Source organism: Copadichromis virginalis, linkage group LG15 (assembly GCF_057382275.1).
Source record: "Copadichromis virginalis isolate Kocher_CV1m ecotype Utaka linkage group LG15, C_Virginalis_male_GT1.1, whole genome shotgun sequence".
Classification (NCBI taxonomy): Eukaryota; Metazoa; Chordata; class Actinopteri; order Cichliformes; family Cichlidae; genus Copadichromis; species Copadichromis virginalis.
In genome coordinates this window covers 25,424,302-25,438,233 of record NC_140632.1, presented here as the reverse complement: position 1 = coordinate 25,438,233, position 13,932 = coordinate 25,424,302, and the positions used below count along the sequence as shown (strand labels likewise).

At 42.8% G+C, this 13,932-nt stretch overlaps 2 protein-coding genes, 1 long non-coding RNA gene and 1 pseudogene across 8 annotated transcripts in view; 2 read left to right on the top strand and 2 right to left on the bottom strand.

Annotated features, from left to right (window-relative positions):
- pex7 (peroxisomal biogenesis factor 7) overlaps positions 1–1,496 on the bottom strand; it is a 44,510-nt gene extending 43,014 nt beyond the window's left edge. Inside the window, exons 1-3 of one of the 3 annotated variants that reach the window (XM_085432685.1) lie at positions 1,433–1,496; positions 700–833; positions 312–369 (exon numbers count right to left, since the gene is read on the bottom strand). In XM_085432685.1, coding sequence (XP_085288811.1) covers positions 312–369; positions 700–814 — 173 coding nt within the window. In that variant the 5' untranslated portion in view covers positions 815–833; positions 1,433–1,496. Of the gene's footprint in view, positions 1–311; positions 370–699; positions 834–1,287 lie in introns of all 3 variants that reach the window. The other 2 variants (XM_085432686.1, XM_085432687.1) reach the window with 2 other exon arrangements.
- Positions 1–13,932, top strand: part of LOC146692549 (uncharacterized) — a 232,329-nt pseudogene that overhangs the window by 147,301 nt on the left and 71,096 nt on the right. The gene's annotated exons all lie outside the window — the stretch shown is intronic.
- On the bottom strand, positions 1,718–6,631 carry LOC146692553 (uncharacterized). Its single transcript, XM_085432684.1, has 3 exons — positions 6,291–6,631; positions 4,739–5,014; positions 1,718–4,581 (listed from the first exon to the last, which is right to left on the bottom strand). The coding sequence occupies exons 1-3, from the start codon at positions 6,418–6,420 to the stop codon at positions 3,908–3,910; spliced, it is 1,080 nt and encodes a 359-aa protein (XP_085288810.1). The 5' UTR covers positions 6,421–6,631; the 3' UTR covers positions 1,718–3,907.
- LOC146692552 (uncharacterized) lies at positions 6,671–12,879 on the top strand. 3 transcript variants are annotated; one of them, XR_014915229.1, is made up of 3 exons: positions 6,671–7,362; positions 11,425–11,598; positions 12,272–12,879. It is a non-coding gene; the product is annotated as an uncharacterized LOC146692552 (long non-coding RNA). The 3 variants fall into 3 exon arrangements; XR_014915230.1 differs by lacking the exon at positions 6,671–7,362 and adding an exon at positions 8,717–9,190; XR_014915228.1 differs by lacking the exon at positions 6,671–7,362 and having other exon boundaries at positions 10,909–11,598.

Genomic DNA, 13,932 nt, shown 5'->3' with positions numbered 1-13,932 from the left:
GCGTCATCATTCAGAATGCAGATGAGGAGGAATGTGACTCCTACTGATTTGTGTATATCATCTGCATTTTTATTATTTTCTGAGTTTTTAGACCATGTCACTCTCTCAGTGGAAGTCCTGGAAGTCAGTGGCAGTCACATAAAACCAGGGGTTTCTATCTGGTTTCCTCGCAGTCTGATAATAATCTGATCTGTGCTGAAATTAGATGAAACCGAGCCCTAAACCTCCTGCAACTTCTTATAATCATCATCTGTAAGCATAAAGGACAAAAACGGATGTTAGAGAGAGAGAGATGAGGAAACAGATGTTACCTTCTCACTAAGGTGAGCCCGGTCTCGGTCTGATCCAGGACCAGCAGTGTGCCGCAGCCTGTACACACACAGACAGAGTGGATAGGAATGAGAAAGCTGACTGTTTAAAAACAGCTGAAACGCACAGATCTGTGTTTCGGTGTGAAAACCGCGTGATCATCGTCGTCATCGGGGTCTGTTCAGCTCGCTGAGGTCGACGTTCAGAAACAAACAGCACGTCTTATTTTATTTCAGAATATTTATACGGATCAAAAGTCAGGAAACAGAAGTGATGAAGAGCCACAAACTGGAGTTCCTCTAACGTCCGCACGAGGCTCCAGCAGTGAGCATTCATTCTTTATCACATCCAGGTGTGTTCTCCAAACTGTGACCACTGAACTCTACTGACCTGCTATCCCGTAGTACTGTGAGGCAGCACAGGCCACTCTGCTGGGGATATACGGAGACACTTCCACTGCGTAACCGTGACGGGCCGGACTGCGAAACACCTTCACCGTCATCATCGTCACATACAAAGAAACCCTGATGGACAGAAAGGTTTAAAAAGTCTGGAAAGACGACATCGACTATTTACTACAGCATGTACTGTTACTTTGAAGCTTTTTTATGACCCTCAGGCGAAATATTTTAGAAAATATGACAATTAATGTGCACAAAACTTGTAAGACGCCAAATTTCCTAACAAACATTCAGTGTATTTACATTCACAGTGGGGCGGTTTTCTAACCACGTTTTTCACACACGTATTAATCTTTCTCTCGTTCGTCCTCCAGCAGGTGCGATAGGGTCTTAATTAAAACTTAATACTCGGGGATTCCGGTTAACGCGGTCCACGTTTGCGCTCTGAACCCGCCCTGTTGTGTTTTATCAAATAATCCGTGGGGTTCAGAGATGTGAAGCTCTGAGTCTGTTAATCTGTAAGAAGTACGCGGGACTAAAGTAACGTTTTATGACTCAGACCGTGTCTGATCAGCACCTGCTCTCGTGTGGTCTGCAGGTGACAGAGTGACTTCACGGACCCTGATCACATTTAAATTGAAAATGGCTGTCACGTGACTCATAGAAACCAGGTCGTCTCGTGGGATCGAGAGAAAAAAAGCTTCAAAACTTCAGAGACCCACAGAAGTTCCCGCTGCTCCTGCTGCTCTTCTCACTCCACTCACTGCTTCTCCACTTCCGTGTTTTGATCAGCTGACTCCGGATTGAACGTGCTTATACTTGTAGTTGTACAGTTTGCCGCCAGGTGGAGACATTTCTTTACCTTAAAACCAACAAGTGCGCTTATTAGAAATTATAATTCTTTAAAAACACGACATTCAGGTAAATGAAGCTAGACAGGTAATGTTACTTACATTTGTAAAAATTTATTTTCATTTTTAAATTTAAGAAAAGCTTTAAATAACTGGAAAACTTCATATTTTATTAATTATAATTTTCTATTAAATGACATCTTTTCTTACGAGATGGAGCATCTGCACGTTCACGGAAGGAGTAATGGTCACTGCTTTTGTGCTTCGTGCAGTTAAAATATTAGTTTTCATTTCCTCAGAAATGACCAAAGATTAGTTTTATTTTTAAAACAGCAATTTCCTGGAAACTGACTTCAAACTGTGTTCAGAGTCTGTGCGCGTTCAGTAATCCACATGTTATTCCAGAGAACAGAAAATGATAGTTTGTATATGTAAGAAAACATCCTTGCAGCGGCAGTTTCCTGCTGAATCGGTGTTACAGCACAAGGATGAAAACTTCAAATTAAGGTGAAATATTCACAGCAGCACACTAAGAGCTCTTTTCAGTCAGTAATCAGGTTTTAATCGGCTCCTCCTGAAGCTCACTTTATGAGTGGTGCAATAATATTTGCAGCAGTCTGCTCAGATGTTTGCATATGAAGTTCACTCTAAGCATGACTCAGCTGTGAGCATTCACTTTAAAATAAAAACACAAATGACTGCAAGAAGAGTTTGTTTGGTTTTTTTTTTAAACAAAAAACAAAAACAGGACAAACAAAGAAAATAAAATCAGCTGCAGGACTCTGAAACATAAAAAATGTTCCAACTCAGGACTGAATAACATGGGAGAGTAGCGAACACAAACCAGAGTGAAAGGAATCCTTTGCTGAAGCGTTCAATGCTATCTGGGAAAAATCACGCTCTTATGATTGTTTAGAAATACAGACAGAAACTTTTCTGTAATACAAAATGTGCTTTTCTGCATCACACATGGAGCATTGCACTCAGAACACATAACCAAAGACGCTGTGGCCTCACACTCTCACAGCCAGGAGGAAACCGTGATTGCAACCACAGCTCCATAAATACTGCGTCGCCATGGAAACCAGGAGAAAGCTGCAACTGGTTACCGGTAACAGGTACAAATATTATTTACAATTTCATTGATCATCACTGAATTCCTGATTCAGAGGAGAAAGCAAAGATCACACTTTGGTCTCAGTGTGACCGGCCTTTCAAAATAAAAGTACATAAAATACATTGAGTGGTGTTAACAGTCTGAGATGATCTCAGAGGAACACGAACCAACACGTCTCTGTTTGAGCTTCGCATCATTCAAAAGTCATAAAAGATCCTTGTTCACGTCAGATAAAGAAGTATTTTGGTCGGGAACAGAGAAGAGGAGGAAAAGTGTGTCTGCAGTGCTGGAGTGCACCACCTGCCCTGACGTAGCGTGTGACACTTTTGGACCACAAACTTAACAACAGTAATTAATTTGCTACAAAGATCTTAACAGCAGATCTTTATCACTTTACCTGCTTGCATCAGGATTCAGGCTACATGGACACATGAAGGAGGCGGAGCCTGCAGCTTATTAAACACATGATACAAGCTGCACCCGTTCATGTCTGTCTGTGTGTGTGTGTGTACAGCACGTACAGTAGTGAAGTATTAAAGTGTGTGCTCTGAATGCTTTAGTGAGTATGAACGCTGACGGTGCTCGATCACAGACTCATCTTAGCTCTGTGATCAACTGACGGCTGGACAAACGCAGACAGTCAGAGAACAGGCGTCTGCTTACTGTCCTCGGCTGCGCTGTTTGACCGTCTGAGTAAGACGACAGAATAAATACTCTGTATTCAGATGTAGGCTTCATCTACAAAGGTTCAAATTTTAGACACTTTAGTATCAAATCACCACTTTGACAGTTACAAGCCGATGAAGCGGTTTTACATCTGCAGACGGCCTTCTTGCAGGAATAAAGTCGGTCGTGGAAAAACTGTTTCTGGACAGATTCTTGTGAGAAATCTAAACTTTAGAAAGTCTCCTGCTGCTGAACACGGATGTGCACGTGCACAGAGTCCTCTGTGCAGAAGTTTAAGTTCCCATTAAGTAATCAGACATCAACACTGAAGCGTGGCGCTAACCCTGCAGTGACCCCAATGTGCCCGAAGTCCTGCTTTGTGCAGACATCCGTTTAGTCATCGATGAAAACAGAAACCCAGTATCTGGAGTCATCGGTCAGGGACAGACCATCAAATCTGGAGCTACCTGAATCACCTGTAAGAAGAGTCGGCACGTGTGGAGTCTACAGGGAGGATTCAGTCCTTCCCCTTTGAATGAGCTTCCATCAAAACGTTCGTGGGCTCACTGGAACTTTGTGGCGCCAAACTCGGCCTCGTGCAGAAACTGCTGCATCTTGGTTCGGACCCATGACTGTTTCTCTGCTGTCAGTCTCCTCATAGCCGGAGCCAGGCTCAGCAGGAACAGCGTCACGTCGTCCCTCTGCTCCATGTCACGCTCCCTCTGCGCATCCCTGGCTTCTGTCTTCGTCAGGAATTCCTCCAGCAGGCCGTCGACGCTCTTCCTCTTTGGCCGGAGCGGCCTGGGAGAAGCGGGGCGGCGCGCTTCCTCCACCTCCTCCTCATCGTCCGTTTGGACGAGCAGCTCGTCCACGTCGCCTTCCGGCTCCTCTGTCTTCAGCTGGTTCAGCCGCGCCACGGTCCAGGACAGCGGCGGGCTGCGATGATGACTCTGCGGATCCTGCTGCAGAAGAGGGGTCTGCGAGGAAGAGCGTGACGAAGCTAAGGTCGTAGCAAGAGATGTCACCGAGTGCATCATCATCTCAAACAGCTCCTTCATGTTGGCGTGCTGCTGCGTCTGCAGGCCGTCGTCAGTGTCTGTGGCGCCTGAGTTCACCTCAACCTTTGCTTCTTTGGGCCTGGACGGGTCCAAGCCGACAGAGGGTAGCCGCTTCCTCTGCGGGAACTCTGAGGATGAGGACGAGGATGTCGTCGTGGTCGCGTCAGCTACGGCGAACCCTGAAAACAGACAAAACAATCAGAACTAAATCGATGTCGAATCACGAGAAAATATTAATCAAAAGCCATCAGAGACCCGGGTGCTCGGACTGCACATGGAAAAGCTGATGAGGAAGTACTGCAGGCTGGCCAATCAGAAGGAAGTGTCAGTACGAACCGTAGCTCTCGTCGTCGTCGCTCCGCGTCTCCGTGGTCGTGCTGCAGCCGACCATTTCGGCCACCTGGACCTGAGAGGGCTGTGGGTCCAGGGCCCAGCCGTTGGTACCGGCTGCCCGGGCATCGATGAACGGATTAAGGAACGACAGGATGGACGAGTATCTCCATGGCCGGTAGTTAAAGAGCCCGATGCCGCTCTCGCGCCGCTCCTTCTCACGCTGCCTCTCCCTCCTGTGCTGGTCTCTCAGTGTCTTCCATTTCCTTCTGCACTCCGACTCTAATGTGGAAAACCACAAGTTTGCTTTAATTAAACCATAAAACCATCAAATCCAACAGTTAAACCATCCTGCTGTGTCCACAACCAGAGACACACACACAGAGTCACATTAAACGCTTTATTTTCACCTGCATACAAAAACTAAAACTAATCTTTGCTCTAATTTAGTTTATTCTGCAAAAACTAAAACAAACTCCCAAACAACCGAACTATTTTTGTTTGCTTGGTCATATTTCACAGCAAACTTGTGTTTGGACAATATTCAACATTTGAAGCAATTTGACTGAAAATAACAAACAGTACTACTCACATGTGAAAATACTCACGGCTCCAAACTCCTGTGTGACTTTTAGCCAAATATGAATTTCAATCATAATTTTTGCTTCCAATGGTTATTTAAAAAAATGATTAAAAATAATACAAACAATTAACTAAATAGTATTAATTAAAAGGACCAAAAAAAGGCAATAATAAAATAACAACCAATTTTTAAAAAAACAAAAACAAATGCAGAATCCAGATAAATTTTAAACATTCAAACTATTTTTTGGGATATTTTTTACAATTTACATTATGTTTCCTTCCATACATTTATGATTAAACATATTAGGCTGTTTGTTTAAAAAAAAATCCAAGTAATAAAATTTCTGTTGAATTTTATTTTAAAGGCTTTTAAATATAATTTAAAACGTCAGTAATTTCTATCATGTTATTATTAATTTTTAATGTTAAAACATATAAACCCATAAATAACAAAAGCGTATTAACAGCTCCTTTATTCTGTATTTTATTTTCCTTTCTTTTCTTCAGCGAACCATAATTTACTGTATTTGAAAATTTTTAAGTTCAGTTAACAAAGACTGTCTACATGAGTAAAACCTTAAATACTTGTGTTACAAACACACATACATATTTGGTCGTCATCACCTTTTTCCCCCAGTTCTGATTACTAGAAAAATCCACTACGACCAGTTATTTCCCAGTAATTACAATATATGAGTAAAAGCTGCTGATTAAAGTTGTCGTAGATTTTCTTACAGTGTTTCTTTCATAAATCTGTGCTGATAATTCTGAAGAGGAACCATTGTGCTGGAGCCGAGAGGCGACGAGCGTAGGAACATAATAAGGGTCGGACCGTATTTGTTTTGAACTTTTCTCTGATGAAAATCTGAATGTTTGACATGTTTTGAAAGTTTTCCCTCTCGCCCACATCGAAAGTGCTCCCGTGTGAGAGCTGAAGTTCGCGCCGGGATCTCGGCGCTGTTCTGAAACTCACCGGGGACTCCGACGATCTCCGCCACCTGCCGCCACGCGTCGCTCCGCATGTTCAGGTCCCGATAGGTCGGGGAGTTCATGTCGTAGAGACTCGGGAAGCCAGAGACCGCCATGATCAGCTTGTATTCCATTCTCCTGTATTTAAAACTCTGGCAGAGCGGAGCCGGACTGGAAAGAAAATAAAAGAACGAATGGGGGGAAACACTACTTCCGTTTCCGGTGCGTCACAGCTCATTTGTATAAAAAGTGACCAGATTTCAGTCCTTCGTTCGCTAGTGGTGTGCGATACTGCATATTTTGGTATCGATCCGATACCAAGTAAATGCGGGCCAGTATCGCCGATATCAATACCAATACTTTTCAATAAATAAGGTGGATACATCATTGAATTCCTAAATCTCAATTAATTTTTATAACCTTAAGTGTTTTTTGTGATGTTTCCTTTTTTATTATTAAATAGTTAAAACCCAGGACATAATTAGGATAAAGTTTATAATTAAATAGAAAATGCTTTCTTATTGTGGCTGCTCTGCGATGCCACTGCAGGTGAGATGGACTCATCTGCACCGCGTCTACAATCACGCCTGGCTGGCTTAAAACCTGTGCTCTGCTTGTGTTGTTGTTAGTGATGTGTACAGCTGGCGAGCTGCAGCGGTTGTACTAATGTACTGTTAGAGAAACCGTGTGATTATTGTAACGGTGGACAGCGCACGGCAAGGACCGGTTGGGGTGAGCCGGAGGCTGGCGCGTCAGCGGGACCTGCCAAGCTGGAGACAGATGTGCGCAGGGGTCCTGCCACACCCGAGGGCAGCGTGCTGTCCGGTCCAGCCTCTCTTCCAACAGAGGCAGCACGCTGCGCAGTACTGCGCGCCGACCGCCTGCTCAGCTGCCTGTGAGCCCCGGCTCACTTCCATGCCTGCTGCCCCGCCGCTGTTTGCCACATGGAAGGCTACCTGGGGCGACGATGATCCGGGCCGATTCCCTTGCCTGCTCGCGGAGGGGGCGAGTAGGTTAGATTCGGCCTCAGGGGCGAAGGGGGTATGTGGCGGAGTACGTTCTGCGATGCGCTGCAGGTGAGATGGACTTACCTGCGCGGCATCTACAATCATGCCTCGCCGGCGTAAAACCTGTGCTGTGTTCTGTGTTGTTGTTGATTGTGATGTGTACAGCTGGCAGCAGGAAAGCTGCAGCAGAATGTACTGTTACAGCAGCCATGTGATTATTGTAAGAATAAATCATGCTGTGAAGCATGAAAATGCCATCAGGTCTGCCGTGGCAGTTTACTTTTTTTTTTTTTTTTTTTTTTTTTAATAAAAATTTTTCAATAAATTGCGCAAACCAGTAAACAAATCAAAACAAGTACTGTTGAGAAACTATAATACAAAATTTACAATTAAAATTCTCAATAACAATAACTGGTAAAAATATAAATAATATGTAAACAACAGGCACGTGCAGAGGGGGGGCTAGAGGGGCTTTTTTTTTTTTTTTTATTCTTTTTTTTTTTTTTAATGTGTGTGCGTGCGGAGTCCTGTCTGTGCCCCTCAACAATAATATTTAACTATTAATCACAGTTTTGCTAAATAAAAGGATCTGGCTTGCATCAGTCACATGATCACATTTAACCAATGATCGCCCTCGACGGCAGAACGCGCTGGTTACGAGCCGGGAACGAGCTCACAAAGAGCACGCGCATTTTTTCCGGTCCGGAGCTGTAGGAGAAACACAAGTTAACTCAGAGACACAGACTGATGCGACAAAACCAGTAAGTAGGTGTACAGCGTACACTGTAGTGTATACCACCTAGGAGTATGGGCTTACAAGTAGTGCTGTCATATCTGCTGGCTACCTGGCTGTCATGGGTCTGCAGCTCTGTCCACCGTTTTAGGAAGCATATTTAGTTTTAAAGTATTTAGAACATATTTAGTTTTAAAGTAAGTTACAGGGCTTTTCCTGCCTTTCTGGGGGGATTATATTTCACTAAAAAACGATCTGATATGCATGTCCACATAATTATGCATTATTATAATTATAATATATTAAAAAACACACGCTGTATTTTAAAGAACATACATTAAGAAGCAGATTATATTAGATTTATATTTTAAATAAGACAAAATTTGGATTTTACAGCAGTAAAATTATTGTATCGCTACAGTTTAAAAATGTAATAAGCTTTGCCCCTGCACAGAGTGGATAGTGAAACAAATGGAATCATCATAAATACATTATTTCATATTTATTACTTCCCCCTCCTCATTGCTTTATTATTGTAGCTCTAGTAATAAAAATAAAAAAAAAGATTCTGGATCAGCACCATGATCCCCATAGTATATACAGTATTCTGAAGAAGGTCTAAAATATCACTGTGTGTGCGTGCATGTGTGTGTTTTATGAAATGGATTTTTAAAAAAATATTACTCATGATATAACATTGTCCAGACATGCCTGGTAAGGACATGAGGAGGAAACAGCAGGAGCTGTGTGAGGCTACTAAAGGCAGTGCTATAACATTTTTCTGTCATCATTTTATTAAAGATTAAGTGCAAGAGTTGTTAGGTGTGGATAATTAGATTATAGTTTATTGCAATAGCAAGTTGTGCCTTGTTCTCAGATAGACAGCAAGTGGAGAGTGATATATGAAATGATGGGATGGAAGGAAGAAGAGAAGCAAAGAGTGATTCACAGGCAGAGCCTAAATTATTTCTCACAGTTTTTTGTTGCCTTATGGTTCCAAGCGCTGTCACCAATCTTTGCATTTTGTTATTATCTCATGACACTTGTTTAATCAGCTACCATCTCTCCTATGGACTTTTTAATGTTTACAGTCTCAGATCAACACAGCCCTGTCCTCCAGCACTATCCACAGCAACCCCTCAACAGCAACATTGTACCCATCAGGTAAAGCATCGGCTACATTTGCTTTGCCTTGTTGCCCATATTAGATTCTTGATGAATGTGTGTTGTTGTTATTCAGCCTGGTTCAATGTGCCCCTTTTTAACTTTGAGCACCTGCCCCTCTAAACCTCTCTGCACGGCCCTGGTAAACAACTTAACAACCCCCAACGCGTCTAAGTCAAGTCACGTGACAGCGCAACTTGTAAACACAGGAGGGGGAAGAGGGAGCAAAGTGCCTCTGCTCTGCGCTGACACAGGAGCAGCGAGTCCAGCGACCTGGCTGTTTCATGCCATGCCATCAATGTGGATTGTCCAGACTGAGAGACCTCTTCTGAAGCAAACCATGAATCAACATGTGAACATGACCTGATGCTGCTGAAGTGAAGCAAAGTTACAGAGGTTTGATTACAGACACAGCTGAGAGTTTGTAATCTGTCATCATTTTAAAAGGTTTAAATTTCTTCAGTATTGAACAGCAGAAATGAGGCTTTGTTTTCGGAGGCCAACAGCAGTGAACACAACAGCAGACTGGTGCGTAATAAGCAGTGAATAATGCAGAAAACAGATTTTTGAAGGTAAACTGTTCTTGAAGTACACTGAGAGAGAGAGAGCTGTGCAGGAAGTAAACATCAAAGTCAGAGAGAATTCATGATGATGTTCATCAAACGTAAAGCGTAGTTTGGATCTTCTTTTGCTGCTGGTTGGGTCAGTTTTGGTTGGAGACAGATGAAACCTGCAGCTTCAGGATCTGTGAGCTGTCCACTTTCAGCTCCGACGGCGTGTCCGTGTACATGCTGTCGAGTGAACGATCCACGCTCTGTGTTTCCATCTTTGTGTGTTTAGCTGCTCTCATTTACTGTTTTATCTGTTTGGTTGTTGTTGAAATACTTTTGGGAGCATTAACCTGAGATCCTGGCAAAATACATTAATATTAAAAATCGATTCAGGATTGAATGAATCAACATCGCTTTATTCAAATTAAAAAGATTTAAATAGGAGAATCCATTTTTTTACACCCGCCTCTAATGCTGGGTAATGTCAGCTGGTCCATGGGTAGCTGGCTGTGAGGCTCAGGGAGCGTCTACAAAGTGCAACACTGAAAAAACGTCATCCATAAATATTGAGTAATAACTGGACTCTCATACAGCGGGACTCAAATGCCTTTAAACATCAGCTTATCCTGCTGATCCAAGTCCAACACTGAGTTTGCAAAAACATGTTTGTCAATCATTTTGTTTGGTTTCTGAGGGAAATGATTTAATAACTTGCTGCTAATACACAACATTTCATCATATTTCCTCATAACCCTCTCTTGTCTGACCATTTGAATCCCATTTGAATTTGCAATAAAGGATCCACAGAGTTTGGTACGGAGCCCCACAGGGGACATGGGAGGAAAAAAAATTAAGACGGACTTTTGCAAGATCTCACAAAACTAACTCGGGATCTCGCAAAAGTTTTGCGAGATCTCGCAAAAGTTTTAGCCGCATTCTTCGGACGCCGGCTCGAAGCCGACCGGGAGGTCGAGGCACGATGTGATGGGAAAGCGGTGTTCCTCCTGGCTGTAGTAGGTCTCGACCTCCCGTTAGCTTCGAGCTAACGGGAGGTCGAAGGCCGAAGAATGCGGCTAAAACTTTTGCGAGATCTCGCAAAAGTCCGTCTTAATTTTTTTTTTTTCTCCCATGTTTTTTTTCTCCGTAGTTTGGTGACAATAATGACAGTAGATGGTTGTGTGAAATTGCTGGAAGCAAATTAGTGTGTGATGTTCTTTCAGTGTTGCACTTTGTAGACGGTCCCTGAGCACTGGTCTCACAGCCAGCTGCACACAGAGACCAGTGTTGTTAGTCCAGGTCAGAACATGACTTGTTGGAATGAAAATGAGCTTGTAGTTTGTCTGCTTTAATAATGTGACTGGAAAAAAGTGTGACTCCAAATATGTCCATTTCTTTCACACTTCACGTTTAAAAGTGAAGCCTTGTGGTTGGAAAAACACGACTTTTGAAAATCTATGTTCTGTTTTAATGATAAATGTAAGACTTTAATGTGAAACATTCAGAGTTTTTTCTCTTGTTGTGTTTGTTTGAATCTGCTTCCTGTTGGCTTCAGCTGTTTGGAGTTTCCATTTTCTAAACTTCTACATTCTGAACCTTCTTCAGCTCTGAACAGATGATGAAACACTGAATGATTTCAAGCTCACACTTTGTCTAATAAACTTACATCTTTCATCCTTTATACAGATTGATGGACTGTAGTTTGTCAGAGATCAGCTGTGATTGTCTGGCAGCAGCGCTGAAGTCCAACCCCTCCCATCTGAGACAGCTGGACCTGTGGGGAAACAACCTGAAGGATCCAGATGTGAAGCAGCTGTGGGATCTTTAGCAGAGTCCAGACTACAGACTGGAGACTCTGAGGTCAGTAGAGTGATGGAGTGAGTGGGTGGTGCTGTCAGCAGTATTGTACTAAACACAGTCAGTATGAAACAAAGATCCAGTGTTTCCTGTAAAGCTGCAGCTTCTCAGTGAAGCTGTGAGAGGAGAATGGTGACAGGCTTCAGGATTGGACACAAAAACTTCCTGTTCCTGAAGTTTATGGTCACCATAGTAACGGCTAACACGCTCTGATCAAACACTGTCAACAGCCAATCAGCTCTCTGAACAAAGCAGCACGCAGACCAATGACTGCATTCATTTCCAAGTTTAAAGCAGTGAAGAACACAGTCTGTAGGTGAGGAAGAATTTAGTGAGAGCAGATGTTTGGATGGAATTCCTCCAGTTAACAGCTGGAACCGTCCATCTGGATTGTTGGGCTTGTTGTTGGGGTTCCTACAGAGCTCAGTGGACACACCAAGGTTCTTCTAATGAATGAAAGTCCAAACTCAAACTAGGAGGGAAAAACATTTTCATCAACTTCAATAAAAATCCAAAGATTAGAAAAAGTGAAGCAACAATGAGTCCTAGTACAGTCCCAGCACTGAAGTCCCTGCTGCTCTTTATACTGGATGTGCTGCATCACTGACTGACTGCTGATGAAGATTATCTGGAAACACTTGTTTATCTCCTCTGCTCTTCCTTCTTCTCTCTGCAGGTGGAGGTGATGATGGTAAACAGGACGGTGTGTGTGCTGAGGGAGGAGGAGCTGTGTCCTGATGATCCAGAGAGGTTGAAGCAGCAGCAGCTTGTGTGTAGAGATGCTCTGACTGGGCCATGTTACTGGGAGGTGGAGAGGAGAGCTTCATCCAGCAGTGACTGACAGAGGAATAAGCAGAAGTGCAGATGACTGTCAGTGCTGCAGAGTGAACTGCTCTGAGAACAGCTCCACTATCAGACACAATGTAGAGTCCAGCATCATCCCTGTGTGTCCCTCTGGATCTGACAGAGGATCATCAGTGTATCTGGACTGCTCTGCTGCTGCTCTGTCCTTCTACAGTCTCTGCACAGTCTCTGTCTGACTCTGGCTTCAGATCCTCCTGGATCAAACTCACCTGGAAAGACTTTCAAACATCACCCAATAGATTTGAATACAGAATATATTTGATATATACTGTAGATGTACTTTAGAGTTGCAGTTTGTCACTTGTAAATACAGTCTGTGAGCAACTATGAGCTGAAAGATCTTTCTAGAAACACGAAATGTTTTCGCTCTTCTGTTGCTTTTTCATATATTTCCACAACATTAATATTGATCCCACCTGTCTCACCTGTTTCATGCTTTTATACATAAAACCGGACTCGTGTGATTTGAGGCTGCTGTGGTTGCTGTGCTGCACGTCTTCATTTAGATAATAGAGTTATCTAGTGGTTCAGAGGGAGAACTGCAGGAGGTGGAGCTGTGTTTTAGCATGGAAAACTTTTTATCTTTTAGGCGCAGATACAAATATGACAAGTATCAGTGTAAGATACAAAAGGTCAAATCAGTTAGCAGAGGGAACAGTGATCACACAGAAATGTAAGAATAGAAACATAACAGTGAATCTGGACATGTATACAGATGGAAGCAAACAAACAGGATGTAACACTACATTAAAGCCACAAATGGGAAGAAAACAACCCCAAAGGAAAATATATTTGATCTCAGGAATCCAAATCAGATGCTTTAGAGCAGGGATCGACAAGCCTGGGCATGCGTGTCACAGCTGGCACGTGAAGGGTTAACTGATGGCACGATCATAGCTGCACTGGCCATCGGGCATACCGATGGTGATTTTTGTTTTTATGGGGGGAAAATGATGGGTTTTTTTTGTGTTTTTTTGTAACAGTATAAACGATGAAAGGTTGTGGATTGGCCACACTGTAAGAAATATACATAAAAATTACAGTTAATAACTGTAAAATGGCAACAGTAAAAACAGTAAACATTGAATCAAAAAGAGTAATTGATTGTAATATGGACATTACATTTCTGTAAATTGAAAAACAGTGATTTGCTTTGGTGCCGCTTCTTAATGACTGTATCTTAGCTAACAACCCCAACTACCAGATTAAACTTGTAATTGGCTAAAAATAACTTAGCCTACCGGTGAGAGGGACGTTGCTTGCTGGCAGTTTTTTCAAGCAATGTTGAACGTTCCATATTCAGACACTTCAAAAGCTTCAGGAGCATCAGTACCACGTAAATACACGGATACATCCGGATACTCGAGTCAGAATTCACAATGGGTTTTTGGGACTTTCTTGTGTATGGACCAATGTTTTCTTTTCTGATCAAACCAGAAAGCTTTAATGAGCAGCTGGATTTGTGTCGCATTA